Here is a 25,744-nt window from a genome sequence, read left to right as displayed (position 1 = left end):
CGCTATGATGGGTGGCGGAATTGCACCTAGGGCGCCGTACGACGGCGGTGAGGGGCGTTTTGGGGACATTTCCGCCATCGCGGACTTTGCACTTCCGCCATGGCGTAATGCTCGTGCCCGATGGGTCAGAATTAGCCGCACTTTACTCCATCGTGCAATGGCGGAAACGCTATTTACGCTATGGCGGTCAGGTCAGTTACTTTCCGCCAGGGTCGTAATGAGGGCCCTTATAGTGAATGATGTAGTCTACTTAGTCATCCAAGCTTGGATGGCATAACACCAACTATGCCTCAACGATGACAAGACTGAGCTCCTCATCCTGGGCACTACGCAACGCCTCAGTAAACTTGAACCGTCATACCAATCGTTCATCATCGATGGCAACACCATCCAAGTCTCGAAAGACACGAAAACCTTAGGCGTTTACCTTGACACCACCTTATCCCTATCCCGACAAACAAATGCAGTCAGATCTGCTTCAGCTTACACGTGCAAACTCATTGCAGCTTGCAGACCATTTCTGACCACACCTAACACGGTCACACTGGTCAGAATCCTCATCATGGCCAAAATCGACTATGGTAGCGCACTCTACCTAGGAACTAGCCAAGAGAATCTGAACAAATTGCAAATCTCTCAGAACAACGCCATTAGAGCGGCTCTAAACATCCCGTGAAACCACCACATGTCTGAATCTAGATCCAATCTACACTGGCTACCTGTCAAACAGAGAATCTCACTTAAAGCCTTAGGCCTTACCCACAAATGCCTAGCCAACCAAGCCCCCCCCCTTATTTTTGCAGCCGGCTATCCCGCCACAAGCCTACCCGCCCTTAAAGAACTGCCCAGACCCACTGTCTAACCATCCCCAGGTCCAAACTTCAAAAAGCAGGTGGATCAAGCTTCCCCGTCCTAGCCTCCAAGCTATGGAATGCTCTCCCCCTCACCATTAGATCGGAAGAATGCTTCAGTGCCTTCAAGACTAAAACGAAAGCCTGGCTCTTCAACCAGGCTTGAAACCTAGACTTACTTATGTGCCTTAATATGCCTGCTCTAATCTCTACTTGTAATTGATGTATATAGCTGAATGCTCTGAATTTTGCACTGTACCTATAGTTTGAATATTTGTATGCTCCTTATGTAACCATGTCCAAGTTGCGCCCTGATGCCTCCGGGCCTGAGGGAGCGCGTTACAAAAAATAAATAAATAAATAAATAGATTTGGGCCTAGGATGTCCAAGCCACCACGGAAAACTGGGAACCCCATGCATTTCTGAAAGGAGGACACGTGTGGGAATCCACAGAGGTCTGACTTGCGTAAATCGGGCCAGAATTTATTACACAGAACCCCGAGCAAAGTCCAAATTTGGGGGGGATAAACACAATTTCCGCACATTTCACTCTGGCCACCCACCGAAACACGCCACCAACAACACATGGCCACTGTCCCACGTTCCCACAGGTGTCCCAACAAAAATGGTACCTCACATGTGTGAGTGCACCTACCTGGGTGCCAAGGGAAAAGGCTAAACCACTGGTAACCCCCAACAGGTTTGGGGAGACAACCTTCAGATTTGGGCCTAGGGTGTCGAAGCCTCCAAGGAAAACAGGGAACCCCATGCATTTCAGAAAAGAAGACACCCGTGGGAATCCACAGAAGGCTGACTTGCGCGAATCGCCCCAGAATGTATTACCCACAAGCCCCGGCAAAGACCCACATGGGAGACGGGTGCCCAAGACCAGGAACATTACCCCCGACTTTGCTGGAGCTCTGGCTAACCTGCGTTACAGCTTCTCCCTCCGGAAAGGATGGGGAATGTCCCGGGCCTCCCTGAAACCAACGTTGGGCATGGGGACGTTCAACCCACATGGGAGTCAGCCGCCCAAGGCCAGAGATATCACCCCCTACCACCCTGGAGCTCTGGCTGGGTTGTGTTACAGCTTCTCCCCTCTGGGAAAGGATGGAGACCCTGCCCAGGCTCCCTGGGACTGCCGCTGCACTTGGGGATGGTCAACCCACATGGGAGACAACAGACATAAGTATATGTTGCAAAAATATGTTTCTTGAAGGAGATTTATAGTTATTTCATATATATGAAAAGAGGAATTAATAATAACTTGTATAAAGTGATGTAACATCATGAAACATTTTCACTCATAAAAACCTATTAAATTGACACAAAAAACGTTGTTAAAGGGATGTTACGGTTAAGCTGCATCCCACCCTTGGGACTCCTCTACTAGAGTAGTTAGCCAGTGGTGTACCACCTTGGCATCCATTGGCATTTCCCTCCTAGGTTCTAATGAGCTCTTGCCCATCCGTACTGCCCCTTAGATCTATGAATATGTGCATTTATAGTCTCACTGAGTACAATCTTTTTGTATAAATAAGGGAAATGCAGATGTAAAAGATTTGTAGAAGATTAAGTGGCAGTTGGTGTTTGGAAGCTTAATATGGTCGAGGGTTATTTGTACAGTTTTTGGAAGTGATTGGTAGATGGATGTGTGAATGTTTGTACACAGGCATTGAGGGAGTGTTACAAATACCAAATTAAAAAGGGTAGAAGTGCTGCCCTGTACAATGGTGTGCATATGCCATCCAGGTCTTTTAATGATCCATGGCCTGGAAAGGGTACTGTGGAGACCGCAGATACTTATAGAGGTCCATCGATAATGGTCCTTATTGTATGCTAGAGAAAAGTATTTGGGACAGAAAAATGTTTCTGTCCTTTTATATTTTTCTCTAGTATACACTTCTCCATTATTTCCATTAGCATAACACAAAAGGCTAATGGAAATGTTGGAGAATCTCATTGAGTCTGTCTACTTTACTGAGAAATGTAAAGTAGATGGAGTATATGAGATTATTTTTTTTAGTTCTATTTTTTAACTGTGGAAGGTGGTTTCTAAACAAACCTTTTTTAGGTGTCTTTTTTCTCTTTTTGTTCCAGGAGAGGTAGGAAGTCAGAAAGTCATGTGGGGAGGGAAGAGGCACGAACCACAAATATGGAGGGGTAGGTGGACAGGGGAAGATGTTGCAGTGTTACATCTAAGGTAGGGGGCAGTGTTTCTAATGCTCCTTGATTACAGCTTCAAAAGCACTTCGAAATTGATGCCCCCTCAGAAGATTGTGTGTTGCAGTATATACACAGTACTGTTGTCTTTGAAAGATATGGATCAACAGCCTCTTTTATCGCTTTCAAGGTAGCTGGTGGGATAGTGTGGTTAGAGTATTGGTTGAGGAAGATGAGGTGGAGGAAAACAGCCTACTACTTGCTAAGAAAGAAAAACCTTTCTGAGAGCACTGCGGTGGTTGGATTTGGTGTTGCGGCGCATGGAGGTGGTCCCGTAGGAGTACTGTCCAGGCAGTCACTCAGTGCATTTCACTTTGCTAGCTTTGTCCTTTGGTACATTCCCAACAGTGGTAAAGAACTGCCACACCCATGATTCTCTCTGGGTGCTAGAGGTAGGCACTTCCTCTACCTCATCTTCTTGGTCCTCTTTATTGTCTTTTGAAGTACTGTACTTTTTTTTGTTGTGTAGGTCCTCCAACTGGTGGTGGCTCTTGGGGAGTAGGGATGGCAAAAGCTGATGCAATTTTTAAGATAAATAGCAGTTTTGCTAATAATCTTCCAAGTATATGCTCTGTACTAGATTGTTATGGATAATGAGTAAGAATAGGTGTAGGAGCTGTGCAAGGGTACATTTTGAGCTTCAAATTCCTAGATCAGCTGAAAATGCATTTCCGAACTGTTCGTGAAGCACGGACCTGTTCGCAAAATGCAGACGCGTTTGCGGATGCATTATCATGCCGCGAGGTGCACACATGGTCACCTGACACTGTCCGTATAGTTTGCGATGATGTCAGATTTTCACGAACGATGACGAACACAAAAACAGTGGAAAAGTTGCAAAAAGTGTATCGAAGTATTACAAATGGTGCTAGAAGGTGGGAAATATCAGAGTTTTGAGGTGAAACTTAGAAAATTGGACAAAAATGTTGATATATTGAGGTAAGTATGATATTATTAAGTTGTAGAAAATTAGCGTGCACTGGTAAAAACCCATGAAATTCACTGAAAAAACATTGTTAAAGGGACGTTATGTTTACAAGTAAAACTGAAACCCCCCAGAAATTCGCCATTTGTGATGAGCTTAGCAACCATAACTCGCGTCACCAACATGCACTGCTAAGACTAACACATAGGACATGAAAGATGACATCACGAATGGCATTGATGTCATCACATATTAAATTAATTTGAGTAAACAGTCCCTATAAGGGGTTGGTACATACAGGGAAACTAAAGTAAGGAAGAAAGAAACAATAGCACAAAAAAATGACAGTAACAAGTTAATCAGCATGTACACAAATTCTTTGTGTATTTGAGACGTGCTTATTGCCCCATGTATGTGAACTATGCGCTCAGATTAAACTCTAAGGAAAGTACTTTAAGAACATATAAAAAGGTTAATGTGTAGATATATAGCACCTTTTAAATTTTGGAAATTCTCATCGTCAGTAAAAACAAAAAACTAACCGAATCATGTCAGTAAACAGAAAACAAGTAAGTGGCCCAGATATGCACGCTGGTGGCACGAGTTATGGTTACCATAACTGGTGAATTTCTGGGTTTTTTTGGTTTTACTTGTAACTATAACGTCCCTTTTTTTATAAAGTTCTTCATTATATATATATATATGTATATAAATAAATAAAATCAAGTCCCCTGCTTAAAATTCTCACTGTCACTGAACAAAAACAACCGTACGCATATGTGATGTCATCCATGATTTCTTCAGTGATGCCATTTGTGATGTCATCTTTGATGTCCTGGGTGTTAGTTTTAGCAGTGCGTGGAGGTGGCGTGAGTTATGGTTGCATAGCTTAACATAACCATTGAATTTCTTTGCTTTTTTGATTTTTCCTTGCAACCGTAACGTTCCTCTAACAGTGTTTTCAGTGAATTGTATAGGTTTTTATTAGTGCAACCTAACCATAATACCCCTTTAACAAAGTTGTTTCACTGGTTATCAATGGTTTTTATAAGTGAAAATATTTCATGATGTTACAGCACTGTTTAAAAGTTAATAATAATTCCTCTTTTAACATATGTAAAAGGACTATAAAACTCCTTTGACAAACATATATTGTTTGCAGCGCATATGATGTGTGTCGTTTTCAGTAGACCATGTTGGGGGATGCAAGCCATGGTTGAATTCCTGCGGTTTTTGACAAGTGTAATGTTGTGTTTTTTAATATGCTTTCACCTCGATGTTCGCCGACTATAGGCGCAGTTCCCGAGTCCAAAATGGCGTCCATTTAAAAAATGTTGATGCACCTCACATTTCTCAGTTGACCAATCGGTGCCTGCTACGAGGTCCGTGAACATTAGGCGGCTCTCTGATTGGCTCAGAGGCATCCGCAGACATGGAATCAGGAAGTAATCTGCAGACTGCGTGCTTTTGGGACAAACTGAACATTTTTTCAATTCATGTCTATCTGGATTTCAAAAGTTGTGGGCACCCTGCCCCATATAATTCTCCTAAACCACTTGACGCAATCCCACAAAATTTCGCAAATAACTCTGAGGTTGTATATTTCTTTTGCAAAGTTTCATGAGAATTCATTAAATGGCGCCAAATATATAAGCCGCCCAAAAACTGTTCTTCCTATGGGTTGAGCCACGTAACCATAACTACAGGGTTGCTACCGCAGACCCTGTAATATATATATATCCGGACATAAACCTACCATGAGTTAGGCAAACCGCACTGTGGATCAAGGGATGCCATGATATGGAAACAAAGTTACCAAGAAAAAATTACTTGGAACATGTTTATTAAAGAAAGCACAGCATGCAAGGAACACAAGGGATAAAGTAACGTGTTTCACGCTCGCCAAGCGCTTGTTCACACAAAGAGGCGGCGGGATTCCGTTTGTGGTTAAAAAGAGAACCCCATGTCCTTCTTTCATGTCTGTCGTCGTGTGTAAGGAGATCATAACATTGAACCACACGGCAGACATCTTGTACAATCCACAAAACAAAAAGGGACATGAAAGGAAAAAGCAGTAATTAATACATATCGCAGCAGTGAATGATGGTTAAACAACGTACACAAATTAAGATTACAAATAAAGCATCTAATGTGTAAACACACTAATGTAAACTTGCAGGATATTTGTTAAAAAAAACACAATTTTCAACATACAACAACATTCAATCCAAGGGTATGAATCAGAATTAATGTTGCACAATATAAAAACACACGGTTTCACATTAATAAAGCTGATGGAATACTAAAAGCTGATCATAAATATTACATGATAAAATTACACCAAGGCAATACACCCAAGCACACAGTTAATGTAATCCAATGACAATATAGCAAGATTTAAGGAGGCTGTGATTAAGTGTCATTGACCAATGACGGGCTAAATTGCTGATCATACAATACATGCTGCATGAAGAATAGTATTCTACAATGTCAATGCAATGCAATTAAAACAGCATGTACAGCATGTGTTCACAGAGATGGCAAGGCCACCCCTGTGCCACATTAATAAAAAACTGAAGAACAAAGTGCTACTCCAATTGAACCCAATTTAAAGCAATGCCAATGAGTGTAACAGCTGTAAAAAATTAGAACAGTTCACACCGGCAACGGATGATGTCAGTAAAGTGCAAGTGCATCAGAAACCCTGCGATCTAGTATGGCCAATAGTCCATATGTAAAAATATCTATAGCTCACGGATTCACATACTGTGAATACTTCCCGTCGTCAGGCTGGGAAACCTCAGTAACTTTAACTAAGTGTTTTCCTATGGAAAACTTTGACACTTTAGTATCCTATTGATGTTCTTTTTGGGAGGTTTAGGCCATGCCAATAGGACGTCTGCTATAAATTGTCCCGCCCCGTGGCTTCCCCTCAGATTTCAACCGTCTCCAAACTATAGGGATCATCTTGCGTTTCTTCGTGTTTGCTTGTGCTTTTTTGTATTGGCCAGTATGTCATCTGTGGCCCAGAAAAAATCTCTCTTTCGGCCTTGTGCTACCTGCAGCCTTAAGAAGGTATTTGAGGGAGATGGCCATACGGACTGTCTCTACTGTCTCTACCCCCATCACTCGGCAGATGCCTGCGAGATATGCCAAGGGTTTTCGCAGAAGACTTTGAAAGGCTGTAACCGTCGGCTCATATGTTGGCTAAACGAAGGCACTTACCTGGCTTCAGAGGTGGGTTCGGCCCGGGGGAGCCAGCCTTCAGGGAGAGCAGAGGAAAGCAATGGACGGAGTTGCCTACGTCAGAGGTGGGAGAGGTAGCAAGTCATCTATGTCCAGGTCACATCATTCAAAGGGGGCGAGTGGTTCCTCGCTTTCCAAATCAGATCGGCCTGACAAGTCCAAGAAGTCTGGTGGTAGGCCAGAGAATTCAAAGGTGACGGACATAGGACAGGAAAAGCCGAAGGAGTCTTCCTCAAAGCACTCGTCGTCCAGAGATCATAATAAGTCTTCGTCCAGCCAAGAGTCTTGAAAGCACCGTTCCGGTTCGTCCTCCAAGAAAGCTAGATCTCCGGTGAAGGCTAAGGCCGTGGAAGCCACAATTCCGACGACAAGATCGACGGATGTTCCCTCGTCGACGGTGGCAGTACAGTCTGCGCGGTGTCATCGGCGCCGTCCACGACTCTGACGGACAGTGGGCCATTGCTGTTGTCGTTGACACAGATGGAGTCGGAAGGGTTGTTGCCAATGGGTGGGCTGTGGCAGTCCGCCGGTTTTGGGCCCATGCGTCCTGTGGACATTTTGCAGCAAGATCCAGCTGCGTATTCTGTTTCCTCTGGGACGGAGGAGGAACAAGAGCCGCTTTTTGATCCGTCGGCTCTGGGTCTGCAAAGTGCGAGGCTGTTGACGTCGAGTGGGGTGGGGCTGGGCCGTCCCTTTACCTTTTGGCTAATCAGCAATCTTTACAAGTATTAAATACGTTCCAGTCTTTGTTGGGGCAACTGGACGCGAGGCTGCCACCGCCTCCGAGTCCGGCAGTGCCGGTGGTCGGTGGTTTGCCTGGTAAGGCCCCTAGGAAGTTGCCTCCAGCACGGTTGCCATTGCTGTTGCCGATGTGGTGGGCCGTCCACGGAGTCATCCTGAGGGGGAATTACCTGATTCAGACCCAGAGAGTGCTCTGCGTGACACCCTGTTGACGGCGTCTTTGTCGCCGATGAGGGACGTCGCCTGGGACACGGACCCTGAGGTGGAGCAGTCCAGTAGTCTGGCACAACCATCTCTGCCGGACGATATTGGGGCATTCCACGCAATGATGGCAAAGGCGTGTCAGGAGTTTGGGCTGACGCCTGAAGACGAACATAAGGATTGCTTTCTCTTCGACCATATGTGAAAGGGACGGAAGGCGGTCTTTTCGGTTCCGATTCTCAACCACGTGTGGCAAGAGGGCCTGCGCATGATGCACCACCCGTTTTCTGAGCCTGCCGTGAAGGGACGGCTGGAAAAGTAATTCAAGGTGCCTGAGTTTACCCCTAGATGTCTCGTGTCGCAACCCACGTCCGAGTCTGTGGTGTCGGCGGCAGCCAGCCTTAAGGCCAGAAGCCAACACAAATGTGTTATGCCCCCGGACAGTGAGGCCAGGAAACAGGACTTGTTTGGGAAGAAGGTCCTGACGGCAGGGGCTACGACTGTGAAGGCTGCACATTTCTTTGCAATTATGGCCAGATATGATCGGGAAATGTGGCATAGGCTAGCCCAGATTTTTGGACTAGTACGGTTGTAGAGATGCACACCATTTTCCTTTTTAAAGTCCATGTATATAGAACAAGTATTGTCAATATGGTTTAAGTAAACTTACAGGTGCTCCTTGTTGGAACTGTGCTACCAGATCAAAACAATGCAGAGAGAATGGGTACCTCGAACACCATAGGGTACAAACAAGGGCACAGCATACACAACTTAACAGTTGTAAGTTTATTAATTAGAAATTCAAAGAAGAAACTCAGATACACTTTTAAGAAAGGTTTAAGGAAACAAGAGTAGTATATCTCCTTCTTTCATTTTACATCAGAATACAAACAACATAAGATATTTGTTCCTTCTAATAATTCAATAAACAATAAAGAAACACAACAATTTCCTCATTTCCATAAGAGGAGTTACACAATCCGTTAAATATTTATAAAATTTCAAAAACAACATTGAGTTCTCAAAAACGAAAATGTCCAGATATCTTGATAGGAGATGTCTGTTTACAAAGGGACTAAAACTGTCCACCACCTATCTTCTACTATGCGTTTCGGGCATGAAGCCATTCTTCAGGTATAGTTATCTGGAACAGTAGTTCTGAAATTATAATAAGAGTACATGCTATTAAGTTTAAACAACTTATTCTAATGTTGATTCACAAAATTTAAAACAAATAAGGTAGAGTTAGGTGTCACTGCACTAACCTGTGGAAGGACTCATACAAGAGTAAAATCCTTCATTCATTCTGCTTCAAAAAGAATACGACCTCTGTAGATAAGAAGGAAAATGCCTGAGATTAACAAAATGTCTCAAAACAAGAAATTAAAATGTCGCTCTCTAGCAGGACAAGTCGCTGAGAAAAGCGGTGTCCCACTGAAAGACCAACCTGTTATGATAGAGAGTCTTAGCTACCTGATTAACTTGAAATAAACTCACCCGCGATACGGATGATGTATCGTGTCCTGGAAAAGGATTAGATAATTTCCTAACATCTTCAGATCTTCTACTTCTGGTAAGGAGCATAAGATAGTGCTGAAATGGCATATTGATTGAAGTTAATATCGCAACGAACCAGTACATTAAAAGACGTACCTCTATTGTTAATATGGCTTGGACCTTGCTCCTTGGGATACTGATGTCAAATATGGAATTCACTTCAACTATATCATCGGTTCTTCATGCGGTACCATAGCGCTTTTTAGTTCAAAATGCCACCATCATACGCTGGTAAATCTACAATGCAAGTTAGGGATGCGTCATGGTAAACTAGTTTAATTAAATGTAAATGTCTTGGATCAAGTCCGCCTCAACGGTAAGTTAAAAATGTCCTACCAGAGTATACTGCGTTTACCAAAGGATACTCCTTTCACGAGTATTGGCAGATAAGTTGCCATCTATTTCCATATGTTCTTGTTCCAGACATTTTCATATATGCCGTAACGGTTAAAAAAGGGCATGGTAGAAGTGACGAAAAACGGGTCTCAATTTAAAAGATACTACCTCGGTTTGAGGTTTCAAAGACGTTGTAATGTAATTGCGCCAAGTATAAATTACAAGAAACTTACAGAAAGACCTGCTCAGACTTTACTCCTGCCAAGGGGGCTTGTCCGACCAGACGCGGGTTGTGTTAGCTGTTGTACAACGCTAGGCGACAGGTCCTAGTTCCTACTCGATAAAAACAAGCAACTCACATGACGTTTGCAGACCTCCATCTTGGAAGTAAATTCTGACCGGTGCCATTAATACAATGTCGAGTATTGTATGGCAAGATGATTCCATTACTTTGGATAAATAAGTAAAGTGTGGACTAGCTAACACTACGAAGTGAAATTTCTTTTATTTTACGTAATTGTAGGTCCAGTCCGATGTGCATATTATCGCATAATTATGGGAAATCCTATTGATATCGATCAGTAGAGATGCTACTGTAATTACAGGCATGCCTACTTAATTTCAAAAGAGGGAAAGATTAATGTAAAGGAGAAGTTCAAATTCCCTATTACTCGTTTGCATACCATCCCAGAAATAACACGGTAATCACTTTTGCATGTTTTGTAAAGCACTAAACTCATCCTATAAATCCAATGCAGATGTAATAGGTGAAAAATAAATCTCAAATCACATCATAAACAGTCAATGAAAATGGTTCAATCAGTTGATGCACAAATAACCAGACACATCGAACAACGTATAAGGTCATCGATATGCCCTGTGAGGGTGAACACTTGTTCGGCGAAAAGATTGATGAGGCCCTAAAAGATATGAAAGATTATACAGAGACGGCAAAGTCTTTGGTTTTCCTGCAACGCGCGACGTGGTCGCTCTTTTCGCTCCTTTCGAGCTTTTCGTGGAGCCTCGGGTAACGCCCGGTTTGCTTCCTCCAGAGATCAAAGTTATAGGCGCTCCAGCTACTCGTCTCAAGGCTATCTGCGATCAGTCCAGTCAGCTCAGAAGAGTAGGGACTTTCAATCCCAGCGAAAGAAAGGTTCACATGCCTCGGCTGCTAAAGGAAGGCAGTCAAAAGCTGAACAATGACTGCCATATGGACAATCTGCTGGGGGCCAGGGTGGTGAACCATGTCAATGAGCGACAATGGATAACATCAGTTCGCTGGGGGCTGGACACGGTACGTCTCGGCTACTTGTTGGAGTTTCGGCGTCCTCCCGTACCTATTTTGCCATTGTATGTGGTGCAGTCACATCTTCCAATGTTGTGGCAGGAGGTGGTGCTCATGCGAGAGAAAGGGGCAATAGAACCAGTTCCGGTCGCAGAGCAAGGCCAGGGGGTGTACTCCAAGTACTTTGTCATGAAAAAACCCAATGGCAAATGGAGGCCTATTCTAGATCTTCAGGCCTTGAACAAGAATCTGCAACGCCTGAATTTCAAGATGCTCACCCTTTTAGATGTCATCAGCTCAGTACAACCGGGCGAGTTTCTAGCGTCATTAGATCTGCGGGATGCCTACTTTTACATCGCGATGACGGAAAAACATTGCAGTGTCCTGCGTTTCGTGGTCGGAGAGGATCACTATCAGTTCTGGGTCCTCCCGTTTGGCCTGAAGTCTTCCCCCAGGACGTTTCTGAAGTATCTGTCTCCAGTGGCTGCCTTCCTCCGCAGGGAGTGCCATTATGTGTACCCCTACCTGAACGATTGGTTGGTAAGGGGTTGGTTGCAGGAACGGGCAAGGGAGTCTCTCATGGTCGACCATGGGCCTTTTGCAACGGCTGGGATTCGCTGTCAACTTTGGCAAATCATATTTGCCAAAGTTGACAGCGAATCCCAGCCGTTTCTTACCCAGGACAATCTGGTAAAACCTTCCAGCGAGTGAGAAGACAAGTTGCGGTCCAAGGCAGGCAAGTGGAGAAGGGGTACAGTGGTCTCAGTCCGAGGTTACATGTCGCTGTTGGGGGCCATTGTGTTGTGTATCCCTCTCCTTCCCAATTGCCGCCTGTTCATGAAGCCGGTGCAGGAGCTCCTCTCAGACAGGTGGTCGCAGAGTCGCGGATTATGGTCAGACAAGCTAGTGGTTGACAAGGGCTTGGTGGATGCCCTTCGGTGGTGGACTTGCATGCCTAATCTCGTAAGGGGCATGCCTTTGCTGGAGCCGGAGTTCCAATTCACGATCGTGGCAGACGCTTCCCAGATAGGGTGGGGGGCACACATCGACGAGTCACAGGTATGGGGCCTTTGGTCTCTGGAGGAAACTTCATTGCATATAAATGTACTCGATTTGAGGGCGATCCACTGGGGCCCTAAGGTCGTTGCTTCTGCACATTCGCAGATCGGTGGTGAGAGTGTTGACGGATAATACCACCACAATGTTCTATTTAAGGAAGCAGGGCGGCACGCATTCCTGAGTCCTGTCAAAGGAGGCTCAGGACATTTGGCATTGGTCTCTAGCTCAAGGGATCAGTATTGTCGCTTTCCATCTGACGGGGGTTCTGAATGTTCAAGCGGATGCTCTCAGCAGGGATGCCAGTCAGCTGCACGAGTGGAGGCTGAAGGCGCAGCAGGTGGCAAGAATCTTCCGGCGATGGGGGTCTCCCCCGATAGACTTGTTTGCTACGATGGAAAACAAACAGTGTCCGGAGTTTGCCAGCAGAGGGGCTCATCTGGAGTCCATGGGGGACATGTTCTCGTTCCCGTGACAGGCCTCTTCACGTATGCTTTTCCCCCGTTTCCACTGATTTGGAGGACCATCCAGTGGGAGTGTGGAAGTACCGGTGCATGGTGATTTTGATGGCCCCGTTCTGGCCCAGGAAGAAGTGATTTTCAGATCTCCTTCATCTGGCGGTGGAAGAGACGTTTTGGTTAGGAGCAGATCCGGATCTCCAGTCTCAGGACGACGGCAGGGTGTGGCATCACGATTGAGCATCTCTCAGCCTGGCGGCGTGGCCCCTGACCACTCCGAGTTTGGTCATCTATGTATCTCCCGGGAGTGTCGCCGGATCTTGGAGGCGGCAAGGGCCCCCTCTACCAATGTCTCATATGGTCATAAATGGGTGAGATTCTGTGCCTGGTGTGAGTGTCACCCTGAGATAAAGCCGTTGGACGTCTCCCTGGCTCAGGTTCTCCCATACTTATTACACCTTGCGAAAGGGGGCCTGGCGTTATCCTCCATCAAGGTGCATTTGGCAGCAATTTCTATGTTCTCGAGAAGGCGCCATGCTACTCCTCTGTTTAGTGATCGTTTGGTGAAACATTTTCTGAAAGAACTATTTCTGACATTTCCCCCGGAGAAACAGTTTGCACCGGTGTGGAGCCTCAATGTAGTTCTTTCGGCTTTGATGAAACCCCATTTGAACCCATGTCGATGGCTTCTTTGAAGTTCCTCTCGTGAAAGGTGGTGTTTCTGGTGGCAATTACCTCAGCCAGACGGGTGTCTGAATTGCAGGTACTGGTCATTGACCTACCTTACCTGAGGTTCATGAAGGACAAGGTTCTCCTGGCTATTAACTTGTACTTTATCCCGAAAGTGCCGTCTGCGTTTCACAAACTTGCCTCTATTGCCTTACCCTCGTTCCTTGCTAATGCATCCATGCTGGCAGAGAAGGTCCTTCATTCTCTGGACGTTAAGACACCATTCACATTTTATCTGCACCGTACGCTGAACTTCCGGAAGTCGAAGCAGCTGTTTGTGGCATTTGGGCCCTCCAACCAGGGGGCAGGCTATTTCCAAACAATGACTTTCCCGGTGGGTTTCATCTACAATTTCGTGTTGTCACACAAAAACGAGCAAGCCTTTGAGGAGTGCTCCGAAGGCTCATTCTACGCGGTCCACGGTGTCGTCGGCGGCACTACGGTCTTGGATACCGATGGTAGACATTTGCTAAGCGGCTTCCTGGGCAGTGCCGCATACCTTCACCAAGCATTACTGTCTGGGGCAGCAACATGTGGAAGATGTGCAGGTGGGACGCGCAGTCCTCCAACGCCTGTTTCATTAAGGTAGTAAAATAAAAAACTCGTAGCTTCGGGGGTTTTCTATTTTACTCTGTCACTTGTTGGGTTTGTTGTCTCAGGTATGTGATAAGATGCTATTGGTTGGTTTTCCTGTGATACACCACCACACATTGGTTGTACTGCTTTGCAATCTATTCACAGCATGTGAATCCATGAAAGATCCAATGCTGGAGAAGGGAGCAGTTTCTTACCTGTAACTCCATTTCTCCAGCATTGGTATCTTTCATTGATTCACATGCGCCCGCTGACCGGCCCTGCAGGCAAACCTGGGTTCGAGTTCGAGTTCCCTCTACTTTGGAGGTTAAAATCTGAAGGGAAGAGGTATTCCAAGATGGCCGCCGGGGAGAGGAGTCGCACTTGAACTGCGCTCCGCCCTGGCCGCCAGGCATAATAGCACAAATTTCGCAGCTGAAGTGGCCAGAGCAGCGGATTACCCCCGCCGCATACATAGAACCCCCTCCCCCCCAGTGATAGCGGCACAGATCCATACCTTCGTTCACGGCGGAACGAGAGCGGAGAACCAGCGTGACCGGCCCCTCCCCCACAGTTTGATCGCCAGAGTACAGGAGCGAGGCCGGGGAGAAAACGAGGCCCAGCAGGAAAGGGTGAAGGACCGGAGGGCTCCATTCGGCAGGACGAGGATCGGAACGTCCCGAAACTAGAGCGCAACAACAGAGCGGGGCTGCCCGTCCCCCCTCCCCGCAGCGCCTGACACTGAAAGCGTCGAAGAGCCGTATAGCGGACAAACTCGAACAGGCGGGAGGAGAGTCGCGAAGGCTGCCCAGAAGAGGAAGCATTGGCAGCCGACGCGGAGCACCGTGAGAGAGTGAGCGAGCGAGCAGTGACGGCGCGGAGAAGCATACACGGACGGCGGCAATAAGGGCGGACCGCCTCTGTCCTGGAGCGGGGGCTGCCCTGTGGGTCCTCCACCTCGGCCTCGCAGATAACAAAGGAAAAGAGTGGAGGGAACTGGATAAAAAAAAAAAAATTATATATAGCGGGCCCCAATATGTAAGATCAGGACGGAGACACCCCAGGGGAGGAAAACAATATAACGAGGAACAATAATAACAATCAATGGTTCCCACTCGCTAAAAGGAACCCTCCAAGGGAAGCGGCCCCCATACTGAGGGAAAGTCGAGAATTGGGCGAACACCATCAAAAGGATAAAACGTGGGGAATCCCCTACCCCCCGAACAGCATTCCGCGAACTCGCTAATACAACCCACGAGCAAGGATCGGCATCAACAGGAAGGTGTACCCCCCCCCACACGCAACAAAAGTAAACACAACGGACCCTGATCTGGGGGAAGGGGAACAAGAAGGGAACAAGAGGAGCATTCCAGGTGGAATACATTAAGCAAACAAGGAAAGGAGAGACCAGGAACACCCCGGCTAATACAACTGCACAGGAAGAGGGACGATACTGGGAGCACGAAACAACAGAACACACGAGACCAGATTCATAAGGGGACAGGATCGCATAACCAACTCTGAATAAACAAAGCAACTGGTCACCCAACAGCATCATCACCACAGGAGGACATTAAAAACCCTGTCGTCATCCCAGAAAGGCAAAATAATATGTCAAGAGCCAAAGGGAAAACTAATCCCACGCAACAAACACCACAACCCTCAAAACAAGACGCAAATATCCTACAAATGTGGTCGACAGAGGGCTCAACACAACATAGAGGTAAAACCCAGGAGGATACCCAAAGGGAGGACGAAACTCCCACCCACCCACGAGAGAAGACATGCAGACATGGTTCCAGGACCTGCAAGAAAAATTCATGTCTACAGTTCAGGAACAATTCACAACTATGAAAGATGACATGAAGCAGGCGGTACAGGACTTGAAAACAGACATGGCCAAATTAGAGGAGAGAACGGATATAATAGAGAGATCAATCCAGCATACCGAGGAAGAAACACAGCAGATCAGTGAAACACAAAAACACCTGGTAAGACTTACCCACAACCTGGAAATTCAGTGCGACGATCTGGAAAACCGCTCCAGAAGGTCCAACATACGCATCAAAAACATGGCAGAATCTGTTCTCGATAAAGACCTAAAACTGGCAGTTAAGGAAGTATTCAGAGATGTCCTAGGCACCCAAGAGTCAGAAGAAATTGGGATAGACAGAGTCCATAGGGTAGGACCGAAAAGGACAGGAGCACCGGGAGAAAGACCAAGGGATGTGCTGGCGGCTCTCTCCTCATACCCACAAAAAGAACAGATATTGAGAAGGGCAAGAGAACTGGAACACATAAGAATGAATGGCCAAGACATACAACTGTATCAGGATTTAGCTCTGGTAACCCTACAAAACAGAAGAGCCCTGGCCCCATTGGTCAAGGCGCTGGTGGCGAAACAAATTCGCTACAAATGGACCTTCCCATTTGGGATAATCTTCACCTGGGAAGGGAAGCAGAGAAGAGCGACCACATGGGAGGAAGGCCTCAAAATAATGGGAATCCAGGAAGAGGAGGAAGGTTCGGAGGAACCTAAATCAAGGGGAGAACAAGCGAGAAAACCGAGAGGCTGGGAAACACTCAAACCAAGGAGAAAAAACACAGGAAGGGAGAGCCGTAGGAAACTACCATGACAGAATCAAGGGGTAAAGAACATTGTGGACAGAAACGCAACGACACCTAATTAAGACCCCCGCAGGGGGGGAACAAAAAAAAAGAAACGGCCACAAACCGTATGGAGATGGCGGTCCGGGAAGGACCCACAGGCTTGGAATCCGGTAAGGACAGATGGAAATGTGGGGTTTAGGATCCCCTACAAAAATATCCCCCGAGGGTAAGGAGGGCAGGGAGCGAAGGGCGCAACGCTCTAGCGGCATTAGGCACCCTCGCCCAACTCGGGGGCAGGTTGTTTGGTTCAATGTTATTGGTTGGGGGGGGCAAGATAGAGGGAGGGGGAGGGAGGGAGGAGGGCTGGAAACATGAAAATCGGGCAAGAATGGGGACAAAAGAACTATGCGGGTATACGTAACAAAATAGGGAAGATACGCATTCTAAGCTATAACCTCAGGGGCATGAATCACCCAACGAAACGGGTGAAGCTGGAGAAGCAGCTCAAAAGGGAGAGAGTGGATATACTACTGCTCCAGGAAACACATATCAGGACGAGGGACAAACAGAAAACTCGCATTAGGGGGTACAAAATCTGGGCACAAGCAACCTCGACCGAAAAAAAGCGGGGGTGCTGATAGCGATAAAGGAAGGGAAAGATGCTAAACTGGTGGACACTATCACGGACAAAGAGGGGAGATTTGCGTTGGCTAATGTAGAGATAGAAGGATATCGCATTACCCTTTCATCGATATATGCACCTAACCAGGGGCAGGATGGCTTCCTCAGAGATGTCTTGGGGAAGCTAGAAGGCTTTACAAGAGGGGAGGTGATCCTGGGAGGTGATCTCAACATGGCATGGAACCCAAAACTAGACAGAAGTACAGGGATCACCCAAGGCCAAGGAGCACCATCAAAACTCCTTAGACAACAGATGGATAACATGGCCCTAAACGATGTGTGGAGGGAACTGAAAGGGGTACACCTACTTCTCGCATGTACATAATTCCATGTCAAGAATAGACTACTTTTGGGCATCAGTGGGTCTTATGGGAAAGATACAAGGGATAGAACGGGGAGCGATCACGCTCTCGGACCATGCACCCTTTTGGCTCGACCTAAATCTCCCGGGGAGAACAAACGGGCTATGGAGGTGGAGGCTGCCCCTAGATGTAATCCAACACCCGATAACGGGGAGATACCATAAAAGGGATGATAGAAGAATACTTTACACAAAACGACACCGGGGAGGTCTCTATGGGCACAGTCTGGGATGCGTTTAAAGCAGTTATACATGAGAAGATCATAGCGTTGAAACTCACTAAGGAGAAACAGAGATATATGTGGGAAAAGGAACTGGAAAAGTCAATAACAGAACTACAAGAGAAAATCTTGACCCACCCCACTAGGGCATTAAAGAAATCGCTGAAACACACACAGGGCCAATTACAGTTGTTGCGTACAAAAGGGCAGAAAGAAACTTACTTTACCTAAAACAGAGATATTACATAAAAGCAAACAAAGCTAGGGAACAGGAAGTTAAAAAAGCAATAATAGGACTCCCAGTAAATAAAGCACACGGGCCAGATGGCTTTACGGCCCCATTCTATAAATAATACGCAGACCAGCTAACCCCAGTTCTCACTAGGCTTCCAAACATTTAAAGATAGCGGCAATGTGACACCCACAATGAATGAGGCGAAAGTGTTAGTCTTCCACAAAGCAGGGAAAGACCCGACATCCCCAGGGTCATATAGGCCCATATCCCTGATCAACCTGGACGCAAAAATATATACAAAGATCTTAGATCGGGTAGAATGGCCAATGTTATTTAGAGTCTTATCCTGAATGGGATTTGGGGAACAATATTTTGCTAGGATCAGGGCGAACTATAACTCCGCATCCAGTAGAGTTGCCGCCAATGGAGAGGTCACAGACAGAATAAGAATATCCAGAGGAACAAAACAAGGCTGTCCGCTCTCCCCATTATTATACGCTATCTTTTTAGAACCCTTCTTAATAAAAATAAGGGAAACCACTCATATTAAAGGGATTGACGGCAGGACCACAACACAAAGTAATATCATACGCTGACGATATGCTGATAACCTTAGAAGATCCGGAGACTACGCTACCGGCAGTGGTTAGGGAATTAGAAGACTTTGGAGCCATATCAGGACTAAAGATTAACAGAAAGAAGTCAGAAATCCTAATTTTGGCAGGCAATAGGGGAAAGATAGAAAGTGAAGCTAACCTTCTAGGACTTAAGACTGTAGAACAGAGTATAAAATACCTAGGAATAAGAATAACCCACATAATAGGGCAACTATATGGGGAAAACTACCCGCAGCTCCTAGCAAACATTCGCAAAGACTTAGAAAGATGGAACCCATTACTGATTTCCTGGTGGGGCAGAATACAATCGGTCAAGATGACCATCCTCCCAAAGCTACTATATTACTTCCAGGCTCTCCCGGTGGGCGTCCCCCACACCTTCTTTAAAACAATATCAAAAGTTATCTCATCCTTTATATGGAAAGGGAAGACCCCGAGAATAGCTAGGGCGATCCTCACAGCACCAACCAGAGAGGGGGGGAGGGCGCTTCCCCATTTCAAGAAATACTACCAGGCGGCGCAATTAAAGGTCCTTAGGGAATGGATGGGGGGAAACCCGCAGCCGAATTGGGCGAAACAAGACAGGGCAGTTGCGAGGACACCACTAGTGGAAATGCTCTGGAAACAGAGACAACATAGACACCCTAACGTAGGGATAAGCGAGATTCTGAAGACCACATTGGAAGCGTGGCACTCCCAAACACGGAAAGGCATTATGACCACTGCGCTAGGTCCCTTCACACCCATTTGTCGGAATCCTCAATTCCCACCAGGCATGGAACACGGGGCATATGAAAACTGGGAAGAAGCAGGAATAACGAAAATAGGGGAAATGTTCATAGACAACGTAATTAGGCCATATGCCTCATGCTGTTTAACCTCAACACTCTCCCAACGAGATAAATACAGCAACTTAAACACTGGCTGAAATCCTCGGACATTACTAAACCGGCAACAAGGAATCTTACACCTTTTGAGAAATATGTCATCTCCAACACAGGGGCGAAGAAATGGGTATCCACACTTTACTCATTCATAAATTCGCAGGAGGAAGAAATCAAGTGGTCATATATGATTAAATGGGACAGAACGCTTGGGGCGCAACCAACAAGAATCCAGTGGGAGGACCTATGGAAACTGATTCCCAAGATGACGTGCTCTGCAACAACAAGAGAAATGTGGACCAAAATGTTACAAAGTTGCCGGTCGTGCAGATATGAATACCTCCATCCCAAGTACCACACAGGCAATTATATGAACACTGCCTGTGCAATCCTTGAGGCCACAGGTGTGGTAGTTCGTCGAGTCTTCCTTCTTTGGCACAAAGAAAATGGGGCTAGCAGCCGGGGAACAGGAGGGACGGATATGACCTAGACGCAGAGCCTGCTGTATGTAATCCTTCAGGGCTTGTTCCTCGGAAGGTGACAACGAGTAGATCCTCCCCTTTGGTATGGGGGCATCTGGAATGAGATCAATAGGACAATCGTAGGCCCTATGCGGGGGCAAACCCTCCACGGATGCCTTATCGAAAACCATGTGGAAATCTTGGTATTCAACAGGGATGCTAACCGAGATGGCCCCTACGGTATGTAACGTGGTAGCCTCTGCTGTGTCATCAGTGAGTCGGGAAGAGGCCATGGCGCCAGGAATCGTGGCAGGAGAAACAAGGGAATCTAGTTCTATCAGGCAAAAATGTTGACACAACTCTGACTCAAACGATACGTGTCCTGTTCCCCAATTGATCAAAGGGTTATGTTGCCTCAACCAGGGAATACCCAGAATGATACCAAATTGCGGTGTAGTGATGAGATCGAATGACAGGGTCTCTTTATGTGTGCCTTGTATTACCACCTCAAGAGGGGCAGTTTGATGTCTGATCGGGCCAGAAGTCAGGGACGTGCCATCGACTGCTTCTACGGGCTCAGGATGCTCCTTTTTGATTAGCGGTAAGTTAAGACTATGGGCTAAAGCAATGTCCATGAAGCAGCCAGTGGACCCTGAATCGATCACAGGATAGACAGTGTGTGTGATCTCCCTGGTTGGTTTTAATAAGGCCTGTACTACAATGAGTCTGATTGGACCAAAGGCGGGTTCAGTGGGGGTCAATGAAGGGCTCGCCGGTGCCCCCTCTCTCATGGGCGAGCCTTCTGAAAAAACGGAGTCTTGTTTCTGGGACGTCGAGGGCATTCTTTCACATAACGCCTGCTTTTATTGCGGACTCAACGGGCACTATCTGTCCTCCGACGTTCCCGTTCAGTCGGTGTTATTGGACTGCGGATCCCGCCTATTTGCATGGGTTCGGGACTGGTAGATGGAGGTGCCGGGGAAGAATGACTAGTAAATGTCGCTTCTGCCTTCCGCTCGGATCTGCGGGCATCTAACTGCAGCGTGAGATCAACTAGATCCGAAAAAACAGAAGGCAGAGCAGGAACCACCGACAGAGCATCTTTCATGGCATTGGACAAGCCTCGGTAGAAAACTATCACCTTTTTTTCCTCTGGCCAGGAAGTTTCTGCGGCTAATTGGTTGAAACGGGTGATATATTCTATCAATGTTTGCCTACCCTGTGTGAGATCAAGTAATTCCAGGTCCCGTGCCTGGGCCTTGTAACGGGTATCAAATACCTTTGCCATGTCTGCGACCAGCAGATCGAAATCGTATAAGGCAGGGTGATAGTTTTCCAACAATGGATTTGCCCAAGTGGCAGCTACCCCGGACAAATGAGACCGAAGGAAGGCGGCCTTAGTGACAGAGTCGGGAAAAGCCTGAGGTTTGCATAAGAAATGTAATTTACACTGATTTATGAAGGTGCAATATTTCCGGGGTTCACCCTGGAAGCGTTCTGGAGCAGCAAGAGGGGGAGTCATCGGGAGCAACACTGGAGTGGGAACGGGGGCTGAAGTCGGGGCAGGCTGGGCTGGAGAGGCAGGACCGGGTTCGTCATCATCACTGGTAAGGGAAAACGTGTACTCTGGAGGGCATCAAGGCGGTGGTGAATGGCGGTCGTGGCAGTGGCCATGTCGGTCCTAAGGGCCTCTAGGGCCTGCATTAACGCGGTCACAGGGTCCCCGGCGGAGGGATTCATAGTCTGGACGAACCGGGAAGGCTTCACAGTCTGTTACAAAGTTGCCGATCGTGCAGATATGAATACCTCCGTCCCCAAGTATCACACAGGCAATTATATGAACACTGCCTGTGCAATCCTTGAGGCCACAGGTGTGGTAGTTCGTCGAGTCTGGAGTCAGGAACTGCCGGAAGGACCCTTTGAGCGCTGTAAGGCAAGGTGGGATTAGTACAGGGCGAAATGCAATATTACAGGGTATCTAGGAATAGAAACTAAACGTTCTTACCTATGTGTACTGTAGGCCCACCCGGAAAGGAAGGAGAGTGATTGGACCTGAGCCCGGGTTCAGATAGGTTCCCCGCAACCTCTAGTATGATGATGGTAAGCACTGGAGTTTGGAGTGCTTGACCAGGCGAACGCCTAGTGAGAGGCCATAGGCCCAGGTTCCAAAAATCGTGGTTCGTGGAGAAAATCCGTTAATCAGGCCGTGGTCGAGTAACCAAGAGTTCCAGAGCTAATCAAGGCCAGTTCAGGGTTAAGAGAGAGCAATCCGTTAGGCAGACCGTTGTCAAGTGACCAAGAGTTCCGATGGTATTCAAGGCAAGTTCAGGGCGTAGAGAAAGCAATCCGTTAGGCAGACCGTTGTCGAGTGACCAAAAAATCCTGGTAAATACGAAGCGTCGCAATGTCCGAGAGAAAGACCAGCTGTGAAGCAACTTTTCGGTGTTTCTGAATGCATTTAAACCAATGGAGAAAATCACGTGATGCTCAACAGGGAAACGTTGAGGCATGGGGGGTCGTCACGTGATACCGATTGCGTTTGGTCTCCTCACGTGACGATCAGGTCCACACAAGCAACTTTGATTGCGGCCAAATGGGAACCTCCAAATACATTGCCAACGGAGAGAAGGGCGATAGACACCAAGCCTGCCATGGACCCCCCTGACATGACCGGTGTAATGGTGCCGCCTCGTCTGTGCGCTCAGAGGTAAGCATCGGGGGCTACGTAATGTGGGTGTGTGGAAACGTGAGCCTGTGGGAAACATAGTAGTTCATAAGGTAGAGGACGTGGAAGATGTAACACAAAATAGTGACACAATGGCACTACACCCCTTGAAAAACTGCATACTATGTTCCCCAAAACCAGAAATAAATGTTGGAGAGGATGTGAAGAGGTGGGAACATTGAGACATATCTGTTGGGACTGTAAAGGGATTAAACTGTTTTGGGAAGAGGTAATGGGAGAAATGGGAAAGATGTTTCCGGATGTGAGACAAATGGGAGAGGAAGTGTGGCTTTGTGGAATAAGAGACCAAACAGCAAGAAAATATAAAAAGACACAGTGGAGAGGCTTCATGGGGCTTCTCATTGCAGCATGGTCAACCATCGCCCAGAACTGGAAAAATAAAAACACCCCACTGACTTTCACTTGGTTACAAAAAGTATGGGCCCAAATAACGATGGAAAAAATCACCCACACGACCCAGGGAACGAGGGATAAGTTTGCAAAAGAATGGGAAGTGATTCTAGAATATCTTCAATCAGACTTTATGGAACAATGGTGCCCTCATAACATTAAAGTAACGGATATCTTCAACGCATAGAAAAGTCCCCGAAAAACAATGGACACATGTGCCCCGAGGGGAGGGGGGAAGTTTGGGGGGGGGAGTTACCAAGTTTGATGGTATGTTGCTTTGTAAAACTAATAAATACATGTTTTTTAAAAAAAAAATTGCCAATAAAGGATAAGGGACAAGAGGAGCAACACAAATGTTAGTGATAGTGTCCGTACTCGTAGATGCAAAAAAAAAAACAAAAAAAAAACAAAAATCTAAAGGGAACCTGCAGGGCGGGGCTATTTATAGCAGACGTCCTATTGGCGTGGCCTAAAACACCCATAAAGAACGTCGATAGGACACTAAAGTGTCAACGTTTTCCATAGGAAAATGCTAAATTAAAGTTACTGTGGCTTGCCAGCCTGACAAAGAGAAATATTCACAGAATGTGAATCCAGGAAAGATACCAACGCTGTAGAAATGGAGTTACAGGTAAGAAACTACTCCCTTTTGTCCCTTCTGATTCACCAGACTCTCCCTCCCTGTTACCATTTCACTGTTTACATAAAGACAGTACCTGCTTTGAAATCTGAATCATCTGTCTGATCCTGTACAGTCTGTTGCTCTGTCACCAGTTCCAGCACCTAAAAGCAATTGGGTTTACCGTAATCATTATAAATTATCGCAGCATGACGAAATGAATGAAAGCACCAACTTCCCATTTCTCGTATAAAAATAATACAAATATAATCAATTGGTTTTACAGTGGAATAACATAATTGAAAAAGCATAGCTGGAATGCTTAACCGAACAGAGAGCTATGCCAATCTACCGTTATTTATGGAGGACTGGACAATGCACAATTTAGAAACGATATATATCCTCACTGTGTCGAAGTTCCTGGACTGGCTCTATAAACTAGTGGGATTGTGGCCTTGACGGTCCAGTGCCTTGGGGTGAAATGAGGAATATCCCCGGTGGACACTACCACTTTCCCGGCTGCTTTGCAAAAGCCATCACTTTGTAGCCACCAAAACGACTCCCCTTAAGTATGACCGATATTACAGAGACCATCCCACAGGCAAGCTCCACAGAAACCCATGTCTGGTCCCCAAAAACAACCCCAACAAGGTCTGCAAGCATCTACGGATTTCCTGGCCTCTCACAGGGCTACGTGCCTGCTCATGTCATGCACAGAATTACGTGTCCACACCAAAATGCGCAACATTAGTGGAGAGAGTGTAAAGCAGAAGAGAATCAGGAGGTGACCGGAGAGGGGGAGGTGGCTCGAGAGTGGAAGGTTGATGAGAACCAGGAGGAGGTAGTAGTGGAAGCAAAGGCAGAGAAGTGGCAAAAGATTACATCTGGACAGGAGGAGGGGATGGCTGGAGTTGAAGAGGAGGTGGGCGATATTACATCTGGTGTAAGAGTTTGATGCCTTGAGAAGGAGGAGGTGGTATTAGGAGGAGGAAGTGAGAAATTAGAGAAGGAGGTTACACTTGGAGGAGCGTTGGGTATAAGGAAGTGGAAAGGAAGACAGCAACAATGATAGAGTAGGAGGGAGGAATCACAGAAGACAAGGCGAAGGAAGAGGTTACACCAGGAGCGAAGAGGAGGAAGGAGGCAAATCTGAAGTCTGGAAGCCAGACAGGGCCCATAATGACACTTAGGATGTGGAGAGGCAAGTAAAAGATTAGACCAGGAACTACCATACCAGGAATTTCAGGGATCTAGCAGCCTGCATAGGGAGGTTCCGACAGACAAGGTAGGGCCTAGGCCACACAGATGGCCCTAAGGAGAACACCGACGCTTTAGAGAGGAGAAGGTTGTACGGCCCCCCTGGGTGGCCCTATTGATCAAGGGGCCTCTGTCTGTAACTCCTCCTGTCACTGCTTCTAATGAGCCTACTAGCAAAACCATTGGGCAACAGTGAATTGTGGATGTAGACTCCAACTATTCCTGAATGCCCACTGTAAGGAAGGCATGGTATCAAACAGTAAGACAGACACAAGTGATCACAGTTCAAGGGTGTTTATTGAACTTCAATCAGGATTGAAAAATGCCCATCTAATCCTAAATCTAAAGATGGGAGAATGCTACGACATCAAATAATAACGCAGTCCTAGTAGAGTCTGTCAAAATAAAAGGGCCTATACTAATAATCTATTACCAATCCTTACTTCTAAATACAAATAGTGTGGCAAACAGTGTTATGCAA

General features: G+C 46.5%; 2 protein-coding genes across 3 annotated transcripts in view; one reads left to right on the top strand and one right to left on the bottom strand.

Moving 5' to 3' along the window:
- The window catches only part of DNAAF6 (dynein axonemal assembly factor 6), a 502,401-nt gene that overhangs the window by 305,838 nt on the left and 170,819 nt on the right, over positions 1–25,744 (top strand). The gene's annotated exons all lie outside the window — the stretch shown is intronic.
- Positions 1–25,744, bottom strand: part of LOC138481588 (uncharacterized) — a 185,728-nt gene that overhangs the window by 155,510 nt on the left and 4,474 nt on the right. Inside the window, exon 2 of the mRNA XM_069613796.1 lies at positions 24,104–24,170. Coding sequence (XP_069469897.1) covers positions 24,104–24,170 — 67 coding nt within the window. The remainder of the gene's footprint in view (positions 1–24,103; positions 24,171–25,744) is intronic.

Source organism: Ambystoma mexicanum, chromosome 5p, assembly GCF_040938575.1.
Source record: "Ambystoma mexicanum isolate Mex_15411 chromosome 5p, UKY_AmexF1_1, whole genome shotgun sequence".
Taxonomy (NCBI): domain Eukaryota; kingdom Metazoa; phylum Chordata; class Amphibia; order Caudata; family Ambystomatidae; genus Ambystoma; species Ambystoma mexicanum.
Note: the sequence above shows the minus strand (reverse complement) of the source record. Positions and strands in the feature narration are given on the sequence as shown.